At 39.4% G+C, this 20,618-nt stretch overlaps 1 protein-coding gene across 2 annotated transcripts in view; it reads right to left on the minus strand.

Annotated features, from left to right (window-relative positions):
• Positions 1–20,618, minus strand: part of LOC132404277 (oxysterol-binding protein 2-like) — a 383,310-nt gene that overhangs the window by 332,821 nt on the left and 29,871 nt on the right. For both annotated transcript variants that reach the window (XM_059988436.1, XM_059988435.1), the window contains exon 2: positions 9,488–9,696. In XM_059988436.1, coding sequence (XP_059844419.1) covers positions 9,488–9,696 — 209 coding nt within the window. The remainder of the gene's footprint in view (positions 1–9,487; positions 9,697–20,618) is intronic.

Consider the following 20,618-nt stretch of genomic DNA (forward strand, 5'->3'; position numbering starts at 1 on the left):
TTATAACTAAAAGCAGAAATATTTTTGAATATTGAAATATAAGCTATGCAACAATACAGCAGCCCCACCTAGAGACTTTTAGAAACCATAACAAGTCAAATTAATTTGTGGGTACTATTTGAATAATTGTATCAAGCCAATTTAAAAAAATAATTCTGTTAAAATATTACTCCCAATTTAAATAAACACAAAGTGAATTCTAAAGCACTTGATTTGTTTTCCACTAAGATATTTCTTCCTAAATTTTCATAATATTCATGTGATTTTTGGTCATAAGACAAAACAGACTACTGAAAATGTCAAATAGCATTAATTACAGAAAATTAAGCAGATTGAAAGCGGCTCATGCTCACAATCATCTCAATTGGAAAGTCATTGATATAGTTGTGCAACAAAAGTTGGTCAGCAGGGGAGGAAAAGGAAAAGAATCATTTCATTCCCACTACTTTCAGCCTCATATGGTATATTCCCACCAACATAAGGAACACCAAGATCCTACAAAGGATTGTGAGGACTACTGAAGAGGATTACCAAGACCTCTCTTCCACCCATTTGACATATTTATCATGTGTGCTGCATACACAGGGCAATTAGCATTGTCAAGGATCCCTGTCATCTGCCTCACAATCTCTTTGATACTCTTACCATCAGGCAGCAGGCACTGTAGCATGAGGACAAGGATTGTTAAGATGGTAAACAGCCTCTTCCCCAAAGCTATGGGACTACTGAACTCACCTCCACTATCCAGGTCTCATTACTTTTGAATTACCAGTCGTGTTGAGTGTTTTTTTTACTTTTTTATATCAATCTTCTGGAATATATTTTGTTATTTGTCAATTTATATGTGGTAATATTGCCTTATGTGTTTTGTGTGAGTTACTTTTACTGTGTGGTGTATACTGGTCTGGAAGAACATTGTTTCATTTGGCAGTATACACATATATAGTTGAATGACAATAAATGTGAACTTAAACTTGATCTATTCTTAAGGGACAAGAGGTTACATAGTCAGATCTGGTCAATACACTTCATAATCCCTACCCAAGGCAGCTTTAAATAACATGATAAATCAGATGTGACATCCAAAAACAGGTCTTTATCACTATGTAATGCATTTGATAGGATGTTTCCACTCTTAAAAAATCTTCAACATCTGACCTTCAAACTTCTGGTAAAACATTAAACTGCACAGAAATGGGAAAGCAAAGGAAATCTAGTTTTGACAGGCCATAAGGGCTCAAGCCAAGGGCTTGCTTTGCTCATCATTCAAGCTTAATATTCCAAAGCATTAGGAGAGACAGAATCACACCACACTGCCCATCTAGTTGCTCTCCCATTAAAAGGATCACAATTATTCCTTTATTTCAAGAAATACATCAAAAATGAAAAAGATGAGTTTCAAAAGTTGCATTTCAAGTAATGAGTTTATATACAGTGGTATGCAAAAGTTTGGGCACCCCTGGTCAAAATTTCTATTACTGTGAATAGCTAAGTGAGTAGAAGATGAACTGATTTCCAATAGTCATAAAGTTAAAGATGAAACATTCTTTTCAACATTTTAAGCAAAATTAGTGTATTATATTTGTAAGCATATAACAATTACAGCACAGAAACAGGCCATCTCGGTCCTTTTAGTCTGTGCCGAATGCTTACTCTCACCTAGTCCCACTGGCCCGCACTCAGCCCATAACCCTCCATTCCTTTCCTGTCCATATACCTATCCAATTTTTTTTTTTAAAGTGACAATATCAAACCTGCCTCTACCACTTCTACTGGAAGTTCGTTCCACACAGCTACCACTCTCTGAGTAAAGAAGTTCCCCTCGTGTTACCCCTAAACTCTCAACTCATGTCCTCTTGTTTGAGTCTCCCCTACTCTCGAAGGAAAAAGCCTATCCACATCAACTATCTATCCCCCTCATTATTTTAAATACCTCTATCAAGTCCCCCCTCAACCTTCTATGCTCCAAAGAATAAAGACCTGACTTGTTCAACCTTTCTCTGTAACTTAGGTTCTGAAACCCAGGTAACATTCAAGCAAATCTTCTCTGTACTCTCTTTATTTTGTTGACATCTTTCCTATAATTTGGTGACCAGAACTGTACACAATACTCCAAATTTGGCCTCACCGATGCCTTGTACAATTTTAACATTACATCCCAACTCCTATACTCAAGGCCAGCATACCAAAAGATTTCTTCACCACCCTATCCACATGAGATTCCACCTTCAGGGAACTATGCACCATTATTCCTAGATCAGTCTGTTCTACTGCATTCCTCAATGCCCTACCATTTACCATGTATGTCCTATTTTGATTAGTCCTACCAAAATGTAGCACCTCACACTTATCAGCATTAAACTCCATCTGTCATCTTTCAGCCCACTCTTCTAACTGGCCTAAATCTCTTTGCAAGCTTTGAAAACCTACTTCATTACCCACAATGCCACCTACCTTAGTATCAACTGCATACTTACTAATCCAATTTACCATCTCATCATCCAGATCATTAATGTATCTGACAAACAACATTGGACCCAGTACAGATCCCTGAGACACACCACTAGTCACCGGCCTCCAACCTGACAAACAGTTATCCACCACTACTCTCGGGCACCTCCCATCCAGCCACTGTTGAACCCATTTTACTACTTCACTATTAATACCTAACAATTGAACCTTCCTAACTAACCTTCCATGCAGAACCCTGTCAAAGGTCTTACTGAAGTCCATACAGACAACATCCACTGCTTTACCCTTGTCAACTTTCCTAGGAACTACTTAAAAAAAATTCAGTAAGCTTTGTCAAACATGACCTTCCACGCACAAATCCATGTTGACTGTTCCTAATCAGACCTTGTCTATCCAGATAATTATATTTACCATCTCTAAGAATACTGTCCATTAATTTACCCACCACTGATGTCAAACCTACAGGCCGATAATTGCTAGGTTTACTCTTAGAACCTTTTTTAAACAATGGAACCACATGAGCAATACGCCAATCCTCCAGCACCATCCCCGTTTCTAATGACATTTGAAACATTTCTGTCAGAGCCCCTGCTATTTCTACACTCACCTCCCTCAAGGTCAGGACCAGGAGACTTATCCACTTTTATATTCTTTAAAAGCACCAGTACTTCCTCTTCTTTAATCATCATAGTTTCCATAACTACCCTACTTGTTTCCCTTACTTTACATAATTCAATATCCTTCTCCATAGAGAATACTGAAGAAAAGAAATTGTTCAAAATCTCCCCCATCTCTTTTGGCTCCACACATAGCTGTCCACTCTGATTCTCCAAGGAACCAATTTTAACCCTCACTATCCTTTTGCTATTAATATAACTGTAGAAACCCTTTGGATTTATTTTCACCTTACTTTCCAAAGCAACCTCATATCTTCTTTTAGCTTTTCTAATTTCTTTCTTAAGATTCTTCTTACATTCCTCGAGCCCCTCATTTACTCCATGCTGCCTATATTTATGGTAGATATCTCTCTTTTTCCGAACCAAATTTCCAATATCCCTTGAAAACTATGTCTCTCTTAAACTTTTAACCTTTCCTTTCAACCTAACAGGAACATAAAGATTCTGTACCCTCAAAATTTCACCTTTAAATGACCTCCATTTCTCTATTACATCCTACCCATAAAACAAATTGACCCAATCCACTCCTTCTAAATTCTTTCGCATCTCCTCAAAATTAGCCTTTCTCCAATCAAAAATCTCAACCCTACCCTTCAATCCTATATGGAGACCTATCCTTCTCCATAATTATATTGAAAGTAATGGCATTATGATCACTGGACCCAAAGTGCTCCCCAACACATACCTCCGTCACCTGACCTATTTCATTCCCTAACAGAAGATCCAACACTGCCCCTTCTCTAGTTGGTACCTCTGTGTATTGCTGCAAAAAACTATCCTGCACACATTTTACGAGCTCCAAACCATCCAGCCCTTTTACAGAATGGGCTTCCCAGTCTATGTGCGGAAAATTAAAATCTCCCACAATCACAACCTTGTGCTTCCTACAAATATCTGCTATCTCCTTACAAATTTGTTCCTCCAATTCTTGCTCCCCATTAGGTGGTCTATAATACACCCCTATAAGTGTGACTACACCTTTCCCATTCCTCAATTCCACCCAAATAGTCTCCCTAGCTGAGCCAGAATCTATCCTGCCAAAGCACCGCTGTAATATTTTCTCTGACAAGCAATGCAACACCTCCCCCTCTTGCCTCTCTGATTCTATCACACCTGAAGCAACGAAATCCAGGAATATTTAGTTGGCAATCACACCCCTCCTGCAACCATGTTTCACTAATCGCTATAACATCATATTCCCCATAGCTACAACATCATGGTTTGTACAATTTTAGAGTGAAAAAAGGAAAGGAGCACCATGCAAAAGTTTGGGCACCCCAAGAGATTTGAGCTCTCAGATAACTTTTGCCAAGGTCTCAGACCTTAATTAGCTTGTTAGGGCTATGACTTGTTCACAGTCATCATTAGGAAAGGCCAGGTGATGCAAATTTCAAAGCTTTATAAATACTCTGACTCTTCAAACCTTGTCCCAACAATCAGCAGCCATGGGCTCCTCTAAGCAGCTGTCTAGCACTCTCAAAGTTAAAATAAATGATGCCCAAAAAGCAGGAGAAGGCTATAAGAAGATAGCAAAGCATTCTCAGGTAGCCATTTCCTCAGTTCGTAATGTAATTAAGAAATGGCAGTTAACAGGAATGGTGGAGGTCAAGTTGAGGTCTGGAAGACCAAGAAAACTTTCCCAGAGAACTGCTCATAGGATTGCTAGTAAGGCCAATCAAAACCCCCGTTTGACTGCAAAAGATCTTCAGGAAGATTTAGCAGACTCTTGAGTGGTGGTGCACTGTTCTACTGTGCAGTGACACCTGCACAAATATGACCTTCATGGAAGAGTAATCAGAAGAAAACCTCTCCTGCGTCCTCACCACAAAATTCAGCATCAGAAGTTTCCAAATAAACATCTAAACAAGCCTGATGCATTTTGGAAACAAGTCCTGTGGACTGATGAAGTTAATATAGAACTTTTTGGCCACAATGAGCAAAGGTATATTTCAAGAAAAAAGGGTGCAAACACCTCTCCAACTGTTAAGCATGGGGGTGGATCGATCATGTTTTGGGCTTGTGTTGCAGCCAGTGGCATGGGGAACATTTCACTGGTAGAGGGAAGAATGAATTTAATTAAATACCAGCAAATTCTGGAAGCAAACATCACACCATCTGTAAAAAAGCTGAAGATGAAAAGAGGATAGCTTCTACGACAGGATAATGATCCTAAACACAACTCAAAATCCACAGTAGACTACCTCAAGATGCGCAAGCTGAAGGTTTTGCCATGGCCCTCGCAGTACCCCGACCTAAAAAGCTTTTAAAATCTGTGGATAGACCTCAAAAGAGCAGTGCATGCAAGATGGCCCAAGAACCTCACAGAACTAGAAGCCTTTTGCAAGGAAGAATGGGTGAAAACCCCCAAACAAGAATTGAAAGACTCTTAGCTGACTACAGAAAGCCAAAGGGGGTATTACTAAGTACTGACCATGCAGGGTGCCTGAACTTTTGTATGCCACTGTATTTCACATAAACTATGGAAAGCAGACTTTACTATTCAAAATTTAAAATGACAGTGTGGAACAGAATGCAAAACTAGGGAACTTGGTGTAGGAGATGTATTGGATTTTATGCGTGGTTGATCTTGCAAATTTTGTCCTGCGCTTATATTTTGTTTGAGACATATAAGGAACTAAATAAGTGTAATGAAGACAGATTATTTTTTCTTAATTATTAAAAGAAACCGAATAAAGTGACGGAAGATAGTTCCGACCACCGTGACTTAGAAATTTAAAATTTTGTGCATGTTGATCAGCATAGTGCACAATTATAAAGAGTCCATCCATCCACAGTGGGAAATTGGATCTAAGTAGGGAAAGGGTATACTGCTTCCAATCTAAAATGCAGTACAAACATGCAAAGCACTCAATGCATGACAAATAAACTCTTCTCAGGCTTCAAGCCAGCTACAGACATTGATTATAACTGACATTTTGGTGACAAATTCTGCCATCTACTTCAGGGATGATGCCTGCCCCAAAGTATACCTTTGCCAGAAAACAGCCTGTCCACATTTTCCAGATCATTTCTGATACCATCAAAATTGGGTTTTCTCCAAGTTAGAACCTCAACCCACAAACCAGACCCATCTCTTTGCATATTTACTTTGAAACTAAATGGAATTGTTATCACTAGATACAAAATGTCCCCCTACACAAAACATGTGTCATCTGCCCTGTCTCATTGACTAATAGCAGATGAAGTATCTCATACTCTCTTGTTGGGACCTCTACATACTGATTACTGAAATTTTCCTGAACACATTTGACAAACTCTATCTCATCTAGACCTTTACAGTGGTGGTGCATGTGAGATCGATTTCAACCTTCAAGAAGTTCAGATAGGTACATGGATGGCAGGGGGTATGGAGGGGTATGGTCCTGGTGCATGTCATTGGGACTAGGGAGCTTACATGGTTCAACATGGAGGAGATGGACTGAATGGCCTGTTTCTGTGCAGTACTTTTCTATGATTCCATGAAAAACTATGAAAATGTGAAACTAACAGAAAATGCTATAAACACACAACAAGTAAGTCAGCATCTGTGGGAAGAGGCAGAATAATTCTTCTGAATAAAGGACCTGGACTCCAGTGCTTTCTGTTTTTGTTTTATTTTACATTTGAAACCTACTTCTTTTTCTAGCCAATCTTCTGTTACATCCACTATTTTGCAATCTCACCTCATTGATTACAGCTGAATTACAGTTAAGATGGTGTTAAACGGCAACTCCTTTGCTTCCATCTTCAGAAAGAGCTCTATTTCCATCTTTAATATCTTTATTTTTCTCTTTCAGGATTCTTTTGAAGACCCTAACCTGGAGATACACACTGTCTTTGGTTCCTTGCAGGGATGCTAACTTTCTGCACCCAACGCCTTGCTAAATTAATAAAATAAAGAACTTACCCCTACAACAACCTCCCTGGAAGGACACTGGAGCCTAAATTACTGAAGTGCAATCCAACCATTTTACCCCAGACTGGTTCCAATACCTTATGAATCAAAAGCAATTCGCTCTGTGCCATTTCCTTAGTCCTAGATTTAGCTATGTTATCCTCTTATTCTAAACTCATTGGCATGTGCAATAGGGAGTAATCCAGAAACGACTACTTCTGAAAATTGTACCATTTGGACCATGACTTTTGGCTGTTCCCCTTCCTCCTTTTGAATCTTCTCCCATGGTTCTGACACCAAGAAGGCAAGTCTACAGCCACAGAAACACCAGAATGCTCACCTAATGCCCATTATCCTTTGCTCCCATGACCTTTCTCCTTCCTGAGCTGTCCAGTCATTCACTACAGCTAACAAGTCTAGTAATTGCGGATTCTCGTGGCCATTTCACAGCTTGGTTTCCGTTCTGGCTTTGTACATTCAGTAAACTTGGACAACTTACAAGCAAGATGACCAGTTATCTACTACATTTTATGCCATTACTTCACCAAGTCCTTCACCATCAACACACTGGGGATTACAACAGACCAGAAACTCAACTGAATAACCACTGAAATACTTTAACAGAGCACATCAGAATTGTGTATCCTGCCATAAATGATTCACCTCCTGTAACCTTGAAGTTTTTGCACCAACCATATGGCACAAGTTAGGAATGCAGGGGTTTCCTAACAAATAATATCCGGTCTATAAAACAGTACAATACAGGCCCTTCAGCCCACATTGTTATGCTGACCTTTTAACCTACTCTCCTTCTCTCCTACATACGTAGCCCCCATTTTTCTATCATTTCGTATGCCTTTCTAAGAGTTTCTTACATGTCCCTACTGCACCTGTCTCTACCACCACCCCTGACAAGGTATTCCATGTACTCACCACTTTCTGTGTAAAATAATTATCTCTGACATCCCCCTTATACTTTCCTCCAATCACCTTAAAATTATTTTTATTCATTTTTATGTTTTTTATTTATTTAGATATACAGTGCAGAATAAGCCTTTCCGGTCCTTTGAACCACACTGCCCAGCAACCCCTGATTTAACCCTAGCCTAATCACTGAATAATTTACAATGACCAATTAACATATTAACCTGTACATCTTTGGACTGTGGGATGAAACCAAAGCACTGGGAGAAAACCCACGCATTCCTCAGGATGGAGATACAGACTCCTTACAGATGACATTGGAATTGAACTCCGAACTCTGATGGCCTGAGCTATAATAGCATTGCACTAACTGCTGTGTACCATGGCACCGACACGGGCACTGTCCTCATGGTATTAGCCATTTCTGCCCTGTGAAACAGTCTCTGGGTATCCACTATCACGTTACCTCTCATACACCTTTCGCTCCATAATTACCCATTTTGTCTCTCACTTCTTTCTTACATGGCAGTATCACGTTTGCTACATCTAGTCTGCCTAGACTACTTCAGGGTTCAGGAATTTTGATTTAGAATCACTAAAGCATTTATGTTCAATCTTTCAAAAGGATTTAAAACTTCTCCCTGGATCTGAAAGGCTCCATTTAGAATTCTGATTGTAGGCTATCTTTTAGGGTGAAGTGAGAGATATTCTCTTAGGGAAATATTTACTCTCCATTCATCACAAATTGTGGGTTCATCCATTTATCAATCCATATCATTGCTTTCCTAGAAATTTGGTTTAAACACAAATATAACACACTCTATGACCTCTGACTGTACATTATTTGTGACTGTACACCATTCTAACAAACACATACAGCAGTTCGTCCTGCTTTAATACTGCTTTAAAATTACCTTCTTGACAGTGTTCTGGAAACCCATCACTCACAAGGTAAACAGAAGCCCAGAACTTCAAAGTAATATAAGAATGGATAATAAATTAGGTCTTACCATATTTCAAGAAAATTAGAAAGTCACAAACAATTCCTACATTTTTTAAATTAATTCAAAACTTCAAAAAACAATTTTCACATACTCACACTCTAAATTTCAAACTTCAGAACAACTATCACTTACCAATATGAGGTGAACAGACCAATTCACAGCAATTTCTTATAAAGAAAGACACAGACAGATATAGCAGACATCTTGGTCTATAAAACTGCTCTCACTCTAAAGAGATTCCTCCTTTCACTAGAGTTGAGAGCATCTCACTCCTCACCATGCCATAATTACCCATGCCAGTTACAACACAAGAGTTGTAACTGAAATCCAGTACATGTATTGTGTGAAGGAATTTAGTGAAGAAGAACGCAAACATCACAAGTTTTCACCAATGTGAAATCTCAGTTAATATCACGTTCACACTGAATGTGTCAAAAAGCTCTGTACAAGGTGAACCCAAGACAACATTATCATACAGTTTAGGATATATATTAGGCATCCTGCACAGTTGATACCTGACTGATTGCTCATCATCCGAACAGCTTTGGACTTGGCCAATTCAAGTGCTGTCACCCAGCATTGTCTCTCCACCTCAGAGCTCGACTTCAGATAGTACGTGCGTCCACTATCTGAGAGCACAATGATGCATGCATCCTCTGCATCGATGTGGGCAGTTGCTAGGTTAATGGTGCCTCTGCATGTGTGTGCCATCTCAGCCTGTGTCCTGGAAAAATGACAAAATAATAAGAGGCTTGGTGGATGATCATAGCATTAATATTCAAGAGCATTACATAAGAACACAGTGATTTTAATGACCTCCATTCAATATGTTTAACTAAAAATATAACCAGCACACTACCTTCCACAAGTTTGTTTCCCTTGCAAGAGATCTATTACTACTTTGTTTCTTCACTGCTCCCTGCAGCCAAATTATTCAACCACATAACAGAATAATATTAGTGTCAGGTGCAGAACAATCCATCCTCATCCAATGTAGAATTCCCCAAGATGAAACACTGAACAAGAACCACTAGTGCTAAAGAAAGTTATATCACCCCTACATCATGTTCTCAGTATAGATGGTCTGTTGAATCTTTTAGTTTACTTGTAATCTTTACTGAATACGACATTGATATCTAAAATTGACAAAAGGTTTAGCAAATAAATTATTGTATTCATTTCATGATTAATTTTATTCGCATTCTTTAGTGTGGTTTGCTTCTTCCATCCACTGGCCTATCTCTTCCCACTCAGCACCATTTCTATAAACAGTCTGATCACAACTTCCACAGGCAATGCGTACAGTATTAAAATAATTACAGATCTTTATTATTCATAACAAACTGCACTATTAGTACAGCATAGATCCAATCAAAATAAATTCATTATTAGATGATGTACAGAATTGCTCCCAAGTCTCCTTGCACCCAACAAAGAATACAGCACAATCTTGGCATGTGTTCAAGATAACATACTTCATTATTGATGTAGTTTTCTTGGCCGAGATATGAAATAGAAATGTGGACAACAATTTTCCCCTGAACCAAACCGGATTATTTGTCATTCAAGACTATAATACGGTGTGAGACATCATGGAACAATACACCAGAAAAAAATTGCCTTTAGCCATCAGCCCAGTAGTTACAAACAACCACTTCACTCCCCATGGAATTAAAAACTACGATCAAATTCATAACTTGCATTGAATTCAACACAAGTTACTAAAACCTCTAAGTCATATTATATTTCTGTGTTGCACAATGTCCCTGTGATGCTGCTACAAGTAAGCTTTCCATTACACCTGTGCATACATGTACTTAAGTATATGAGAATAAACTTGAATTTAACTTGGCAAAATCCCACTGCATGACTTCAAAGTGTCTAGCTGTTATGCTTATTCAAGTTGAGTGAATTCGACTTTGTCAGATATGGCACTCTATAGTAGAAATTTTAATTTAAATAATACAAGTTGGACAATTGACGTCAAGAAGTGCATAAAAAGATTTTAAAGGCAGAACTTCATGGTAATTTCTCTGAGGAGCAATCAATCAGCAGGAGGCAGTGTGTAAAAAGAACTACCTTTCAGTAAGGTCTGCGTTCAAGATTTAATAAGCAGAGTTGCACTGCAGTTTTCTCTGAGTTGGATAATCGACATCATGGAGCTAGCTTTCAATCAGGAAGACGATTGAGATTTTAAAGGCAGAGCTTCACGGCAGTATCTCTGAGTTGAGGAGTGACCAATCAGCAAGAGGATTTCTTTAGAAAGGGCTGATAAAAATATCATAGGTGCATGCAGAGCAGCCATTCCTTTTAGAGTGGATTTGGCTCATCAAGCTTAGGCAAGATAAGGCTTGGGTGAGGTAAAGTATTTGGTAAACTTTTCTCTTTCTGTTCTTATTTGTTCACTCCTTGTCTGTTAGGGCATAGTAGACTAGTGAGAATGGCTCCAGGGGCACTGTTTTGAACTGTATGTGGGATGTGGGAAGTCTGGGAGACCTCGAGTCTCCCGGATAAACCCATCTGCATCAGGAGCACTGAGTTGCAGCTCCAGAGAGAATGCATAAAGGAAATGGAGGTGCAGCTCAATTACCTTCAACTTGTACAGATGAATGAGAAGGTAATAGACAGGAACTAGAGGAAGGTAGTCACCCATAGATTGCAGCAGACAAGTAAATAGGTGACTATCAGGAGACAAAGGGGAAATGCACAGCCAGTGCAGAATACACCTGTGGTCATTCCCCTCAATAAAAAATATACAACTTTAAATAATATTGAGGAGGACGACCTGTTGAGGGAGAGGACCTATTTGGAGGAGCTACAGTTACCAGGTCTCTGGTATTGAGCCTGGTGCTGTGGCTCTGAAGAGCAGAGAGGTGAAGAGGACTGCAGTGTTGATAGGAGATTCCCTGGTCAGAGGACAGAGACAAGGTTCTGTGGGCACAATTGATACACTTGGATGGTATGTTGCCCCATGATGTACCATGGAGAGCATTCTGACTGGCTGCATCACCGTCTGGTATGTGGGTGTGAATAGCAATGCAAGTATTCATAACCATTTCTAACTGCCATTGAGCAGGTGGAAGATCCACAGTGCTGTTATCCTTGTCACTTAACGTACTCCCACAGTGTTGTTAGATAGACAGACAGACATACTTTATTGATCCCAAGGGAAATTGGATTTCGTTACAGCCGCACCAACCAAGAATAGTGAAGAAATATAGCAATTTAAAACCATAAATAATTAAATAAAAATAAGTTAATCATGCCAAGTGGAAATAAGTCCAGGACCAGCCTATTGGCTCAGGGTGTCTGACATTCTGAGGGAGGAGTTGTAAAGTTTGATGGCCACAGGTAGGAATGACTTCCTATGACGCTCAGTGTTACATCTCAGTGGAATGAGTCTCTGGCTGAATGTTCTCCTGCACCTAACCAGTACATTATGGAGTGGATGGGAGACATTGTCCAAGATTGCATGCAACTTGGACACCACCGTCAGAGAATCCAGTTCCACCCCACAACATCACTGGCCTTACGAATGAGTTTGTTGATTCTGTTGGTGTCTGCTACCCTCAGCCTGCTGTCCCAGCACACAACAGCAAACATGATAGCACTGGCCACCACAGACTCGTAAAACATCCTCAGCATCATCCGGCAGATGTTAAAGGACCTCAGTCTCCTTAGGAAATAGAGATGGCTCTGACTCTTCTTGTAGACAGCCTCAGTGTTCTTTGACCAGTCCAGTTTATTGTCCATTCGTATCCCCAGGTATTCATAATCCTCCACCATGTCCACACTGACCCCTTGGATGGAAACAGGGGTCACCAGTGCCTTAGCCCTCCTCAGGTCCACCACCAGCTCCTTAGTCTTTTTCATATTAAGCTGCAGATGATTCTGCTCGCACCATATGACAAAGTTTCCCACCGTAGCCCTGTACTCAGCCTCATCTCCTTTGCTGATGCATCTAACTATGGCAGAGACATCAGAAAACTTCTGAAGATGGCAAGATTCTGTGTTGTAGTTGAAGTCCGAGGTGTAGATGGTGAAGAGAAAGGGAGACAGGACAGTCCCCTGTGGAGCCCCAGTGCTGCTGACCACACAGTGTTGTAAGATTTCCAGAAGCTTGATCCAACACCCTTGTTACTATCCTATTCATTGCACTGCCACTTCTCTTCCAGGGGAGCCCACCATGTAGGAACTCTGCAATGTTCTGCAAGGGGATTGATTTCTTTTTCTTCCCTTATTCACTTCCATAGCTTTCTGCATCCTTTCTAGTTTTACCAAAACACTCTTCCAAATCCTTGACTTTTTTCCTTATCAATGTCTTTGGCTCCTGTTTATTCCACATGAATTACAATTAAATTCTACTCTTTATTTATTTTTGAACCATCCATGATTATTAATAACTTTGACATATTCAGCCATTTTATATTCAAAGTATTCTCCTCAAGGCTTTCACTACATCCCAAGATCCAGAGGCACATTTCCAGCATTGTTTTCTTTGTTTGTCAGGCATGAGTTGATATGTTTTATCACCAACCTCTCAAAACACTTCATCACTGTGGATGCAAGTGCTACTGAGTGCTAAGGAAGGTCACCATGTTTTTCTTGGGCACCAGTATAATTGAAGCCCACTTGAAGCAGGTGGGTATCACACACCATCGAAGCAAAAGGTTAAAGTTATCAGTGAACATTCCAGCCAGTTGGTCTTTAGTCCTGGGCCAAGTACCCTGTCTAGGCCAGATGTTTTTCAGGGGTTCACCCTCTTGAAGGCTGCTCACACATTGGCCCCAGAGGCTGAATTGATAGGATCAATGGGGCATGTGGGAGTGATGTGGGCATGTGATGGTTCCTCCATGTTTTGAGGGTCTAAGTAGGATTCAGTCAGAAAACATCCTTCCACCATTACCCTCTGCCCCCTGTCACCAAGTTAATTTAGGATCCAATTTGCCTTGGATCTAATGTGCCTTCACTTTTTGGACTACCCACCATGTAACCCTAAATTACATATGATCAACATCTTCTGCCTTGCCTTCAAAGTCCTTTGTTACCGCTTCAAAAATCCTGACCCTTAAATTTTTCTGCAATTGTTTCTTTACTACTGATACAAGACTCACCAGAATAAGGGAACAATAGCTATCCTCGTTTTCTAACAATTTGTCTGTAGCTAATAAAATGCAAAAATCAGTCAGGGTTGTTGAAATGGGGCCCATATCGATGTTTTTATTGCATTTTTCCTTGTATTTTTAGCTTCCTTTACACTTGCTTATATGTTTGTCTGTAGCCTTCTAGTAACATGTCACATATTTGGTTCTAGAGTTCTATAGTTGTCTGCAAAGTTGAAGTGTGATACAGTCAGTAACTTCGAAAACTGGTTTCTAAAACTGGCCCAAACCATTCTGCAGTACAAAAGCAAACCATGTACTCATGTTCTTTTGTTGCAGCTAGTTCATAGCCAGTCACAATTATAACCAGGTACAGCCACTTACACTTAACAGTTCCTTTGTTACCTCTCTGTCGTGCCTACTGGTGAAGACTGACCCTGTCTGACCCGTGCTATGATGAACATCTAATAAAACAGCTGTAACCATAAGATTTATGTCTCATTCTTGACTTCTGGATTACATCACCTTCTGGACTATATAATCCAACAGGGTCTAAGCTATCTCCTGCCTTGCTTCCCATTACATTCTGGGATAGAATTCACCTATCCCTGGGGATTTATCCCCCCTTATGCATTCCAAGACACTGATACCACCATCTTCTGACGTGCCTCAGATAATCACTCCCCAAAGCCACTGATTTTTATAGACATGAGAAAGATTGTGGATGCTAGAAATCTTGAGCAACATACAAAATGCTAGAGGACATCAGCAAGTCAGGTTGCTCCTATGGAGGGAAACGGTCAAAATTTTGAAAAGGAGGCAGAATTTCATTCCATAGGTGCTGCCTGACCTGCTGAGTTACTCAAACATTTTTTTGTGTTGCTCAATATTTTCCATGTCTTTAATGCAGAGTAGTTTTCACAAAGGACCTCATCCACATCCCCTTGCTCCACACATAGATCTATTCTTTGCCTAGCTATCATCTTACCCCCCAACATACATTTAAAATGAATTTGGATGCTCTTCATTCAAACCTGTGAACTACCTCTCATGGCCGTTTTTGACCTCCTAGTTTCTTTCTTAAGTATTCTTCTTCACCTTCTATATTCCCCAAGGGACTCACTTGCCCATCATATGCTTCTTCTTTCTTTCCTTCAAAAATCTTTGTTATCCAGGGTTCCAAAATCTTGTCATCTTTACACCGGAACATACTGCACATGAATTCTTGCTAACTCTCTTTTACAAGATTCATGCTTGTCAAATACTGCTTTATCCACATATTTGCTCCCAATCTACTTTCTCCAGGTTTTCTCTTCAGCCTTCACTCAATTGAAGACTTAAACCCGAGGACCAATCTTAATCTGTTCCATAACTACTTCCAGATGACACCTCCACAACCTGCCAGGTTTCATTACCTAAGATAATGTTAAATGTAGCCCTGCAAATTGTCTCAAAAATGCACCTTAGAACCAGCAAATCCCATTGCATCTAAACCCATTGCACTAAAGTCACCTGAGTCAATATTGGGAAAGTTAAAATCTCCCACTATTATAACAATATTATGTTTACACCTTTCTCCAATTTGTTACACATTTGTTTTTCTAATATTCACTGACTACTGCGGGGAAGGGGAAATGGTGTAACCTCTATAAAATTATCGCCTCTCTCTTATTCTAAGTTCTAATCATATGACCTTGTTGGGCAGCCCTCCCAGGATATCACCTCTATATACAGCTGCAATATTTTCCCTCATCAGAAGTATGACTCCTTCTCTTTTGTGCCCCCCTCTGTCACACTTGAAACTTTTGAACTCTGGAATAGCTACCAGTCCTGCCCTTCAATCAAATATTCTTCCATGATTGCAATAATATTGTGTTGCATTATTAACATCTTTCCAGTATCAACAGAATAGGTGATGTATCATTTCACCCTTACTAATGAGCTTCTCTTTCCAGAAGAAGAGGGTGATTGAATAATGCAGTGAATAATGAATAATAGTGGTTTAGGATGCAAGTTCCTAATCACAGTTGCCCTGCCACGTGGAACCTGATCTTTTTTAGGTCAGTCTCAAACACTAGATAGACACAATTCAGAATTATTTAAGTTCACAACTTCCAATGATGTCAAGTGGCACACTGCTGCAGCAATTACTTTTCCAATTTTCCCTTAAAAGCTTTTATGGTCTTTGGTTCAAATAATACCTCGAGCAAACTTTCATCCAAATATACAATTTCTTGACATTTCTATCACCACTCTCAGCTAAAGGTTAAAATTGAGAATCATTAAGCACTAACTTCCTTGTAAAATAAAATTGTTTCCAAATCCTTCAGACCTTTAAAAACATGTATTAATTCATCTGGCATTCACTGTTCCAGATGAAATGATTTCTCAGGCTTCCATCTATAGCCTCGTCCTTGGCCTCGGTCTGAATCTATGCCAGACACCAAGTGCTATATAAATGGTAAACACCAAAAATGCACATGGCTTTCAAAACTTGGCCAAATCATATTTTGTAATATTTTATCATGTCTGTGCTTTGAAACCATAACCTTTTCTAAAAGAAACAAAATACTATTTTGACAGCTTTATAAACCTGAATGGAAACTACAAGGAACTATTATTTGCATCCATGATTCTTGACCTTCATCTTTCCAACAAATGTGTACTTGCAATCAGTGACTTTGTTCCAAAAATATACAACTCACACTCTTTCATATAATGCACATCCTAGCAGTGTGCAAATTTCACAAAATCCCTGAAACCTTCATGTTGAGATAGATTTTGCATTGGCGGTGCAATGAGGGAATGTGATGACCAACTAAAACTAAAAAGTAATAATTTAAAAAAGCTATCTTTGTTGGAAAATATGGAATTCACAATCTAACCAGAATAAAATGACTCAACTATTTTAGTCTAAAAAGGAAGACTCAAGAAACCTTCCAAGATAATTTTTTTCTAAATTAAACTGGACCTGGTGATTGTTGAGATGTGGAAGCTTATTTTTTAAGTTTGTTCTTCCATAAACCTGCTGCTTTTCTTCACAGGATATTTTAAGCCACACATCATTTGCAAGTGGTCATGTTGGTGACAAGCTCCTGCAAATGTCCTTCATAATTAGTCAAGATATGCACCGCAGAAAACTCAAGCAACTCTCTCTTCTTGTGGTTGGGAAGAGCTCAAAAGGACTAAAGAGCATAGCCATAAACCTCGTCCACTGCGGTGACATCAATTACCTCCCTTGAATAGTCTGTCATCAAGTGACCGACCTCCCTAGGTAAGGAACTCTGTAGGAAATCAAAAGTGATAATTGTTATGTTGCATCACTAAAGCTGCCACACATCAATTTGTTGGTTCATTACTCAGTGAATACAAGGTACATTGGGCTGATTGACTTCAGTATCTGCTGGAAATATAAATGTCCAGGTAGCAAAGATAGTTCACTTGACTACATCTTGTAAAACAAAATTAATAAAGTTAGAAATGTGATGGCAATAATACAATTAAAAATACAGCCAAAAAGATAAATTGGATCACCTACATTAAGTAAGCATTGAATCGGTTTCAAAAAAGCCATACGCATTCAGATTTTGAAAATGCACATTTTACCACTTAGTCAGCTTCTATTCTTGAATGTATTGATACCATTAATAGGAACAATGGCTGAATAAAATTAGAGAGGTTTTTGGTCAACGTGACTTCCATGAAGCAAGATCAATCAGTGGAGATTTCTAACTCCAGACTATTTTCTAACTAGAATATATCAAAACTAGTTTGGATAAAAAGCAGTGTCCTTCAAAATTTTGCAGACTATATTTTAAGACAAGAAGTGTGTCAAAAGAACAAGGAGACATTTGGAATAAGAAATCATTTCCTCTATTGCAGACATTTTGGAACAAGGGAAATCTTAAAGACTTAATATAAGATCATTTATGAGTGACTTAGTGGAAACCTGAAATACATTCTTTTCAAAAGACTGAGCGTAAGACGATAAGACAAAGGAGCAGAATTAGGCCATTTGGCCCATTGAGTTTGTTCCACCATTCAATCATGGCTGATCCTTTTTCCTCTCCTCTGCCCAACTCCCCAGCCTTCTCCCTGTAACCTTTGATGTTGTGATGAATCAATAATCTATCAATCTCTGTCTTAAATACACCCAACAATCTGGCCTCCACAGCTGCCTGTGGTAACAAATTACTAATTAGTAATCCAGAAGTTACAACCCTGGAGGTCCTGCTTCTCAGCTTTCTACCTAGCTCTCTAAATTCTCTCTTCAGGACCTCTTTCACTTTCCTTCCTATGTCATTGGTACCAATATGTACCAAGGCATTTGGCTGCTCTCCCTCCCCCTCCAAAATTTTGTGGAAGTGATCCGAGACGTCCCTGATCCTGCACCTGGGAGGCAAAATACCATCAGATGTCCTGTTCACTTCCACAGAATCTCCTGTCTGTTCCTCGGACTATTGAGTCCCCTATCACAACCGCTGTCCTCTTCTCCCTCTGCACCACAGATCCATGCTCAGTTCCAGTAAGAAAAAAAGGAACCTTAACAGAAACTTACCCAGACAACCTACCTAGAGCCAATGCATCTTCTGAGCTGAAGCATCCTTTGAGCCAAAGCCTAACACTCCCATTCTTATCACTGGCCGCTTCACTTGTCCCTTCTGTACTTTAATTTACTTTCTGCGCTAAACCCGCTGCTGATTGGGCCACCAGAATGACACTAAATGCCCGCAAAACTCTCCTTATAAACAACCACCGTTGACCTGTGAGAAACCGCAGCTGGCTGAGCCACCTGTAGAGAGATATTTAATAATTCTCTTCAGCTCTGCCACTGAAATCAAGACCTAGAGAACGCATTTCAAAAAAACTATTTCTTGCTCGTAGTGAGCTGGTCCTCTAATCGGCCATGATATGATTAAATGGTGGAACACCTCACGGAACTGTTTCTATGAATTCACAATGGGTAGCATGAACTGGAAATAGAGAGTACAACTAGATATTGATAATGTTCTGAAGTGCAACATAGAAAACATCAGAAAAAAGTGACAAATCAAATTATTGTTTATATCAAAAGGTTAACACCATCTAAAATGAACTTAGTATTCATCAATTTAAATTATGCTAAATTTAGAGTGACATATTTTAAGTAACACATAAATAACACCCTACAGAAGAAATACAAAGGAAAAATCAATTTTCACTCTGATTCTGCTCCCTTCTTATCATACAAGAACAATCATCAATATCGTCAAAAGAACAATTAAATGTCAAACACTATTATTAATGATTTCAAAGTAAGATACCACTGGCTAAATTTTCTGAACACAAATAACACTGCACTAGAGGACCAGTTCACAGTTTTTTGAAATGCATTCTCTAGGTCTTGATTTCAGTGGCAGAGCTGAAGAGAATTATTAAATACCTCTCTACAGGCACAGCTGGAAAAATTGACATGACAGATCATCACCTACTCACCTTTTCACAGTCAGCTCACAGTTGCACAGCTCAAGGGCTGACCTTTTTTGCCATTTCAGGATAAAGCTCTAAGTAAATTTATTATCAAAGTACATGCATGTCACCATATACAACCCTGAGATTAGTTTTCTTGCAGGCATACTCAATAAATCTATAGAATAATAACCATAACAGAATCAATGAAAGACCACCCAATAAGGGCATACAACCAGAGTGTAGAGACAGCAAACTGTGCAAACACAAAAGGAGAAATAATAAATAAATAAATGTTGAGAACATGAGAGGCAGAGTCCTTGAAAATGAGTCCATTATTTGTGAGAACATTTCAATGATGGGGTAGGTGAAGTTATCCCTTTTGATTCAAGAGCCTGATGACTGAGGGGTAATAATTTCCCCTGAACCTGGTGGTATGAGTCCTGAGGCTCCTCTATCTTCTTCCTGATGGCAGCAGTAGGAACTGAGCATGTCCTGAATGGTGGGAGTCACTGCTTTCCTGCAATAACACTTCGTGTAAATGGGCAGACTGGTGGAGAGGGCTTTACCTGTGACGGACAGGGGGCATCCACTACTTGTTGTAGGCTTCTCCGTTCAAGGACATTGGTGTTTCCATACAAGGCTGTGATGTGGTCAGTCAGTATACTCTCCACTACACGTGTAGAAGCCTGTCAAAGTTTTAAATGTCATGCTGAAGGTCTACAAATGCCTAAGGAAACAGAGGCACTGCCGTGCTTTTTTCATATTTGCACTTGTGCTGGGCCCAAGACAGGTTCTCAGAAACAATGACCTGGAGGAATTTAAAGTTGCTGACCCCCTCCACATCTGAACCTCCAATGACCAAGGAGCTGATTATAGACTTCAGGAGAAGGAAACCAGAGGTGTATAAACCAGTCCCCATCAGAGGATCAGAGTGGAGAAGGTTAGCAACTTTAAATTCCTATGCGATATAGGAATTATATATATATAGGAATTAATATAAGCACAACAAAAACACAAGGGATGAAATTGGGAAGTGAAGTGGTGATCGGTGAGAGATAAATATAGACAGCATGTCAAAATCCCAAGAAACCAC

This window comes from Hypanus sabinus, chromosome 13 (genome assembly GCF_030144855.1).
Source record: "Hypanus sabinus isolate sHypSab1 chromosome 13, sHypSab1.hap1, whole genome shotgun sequence".
In the NCBI taxonomy this organism is placed as follows: Eukaryota; Metazoa; Chordata; class Chondrichthyes; order Myliobatiformes; family Dasyatidae; genus Hypanus; species Hypanus sabinus.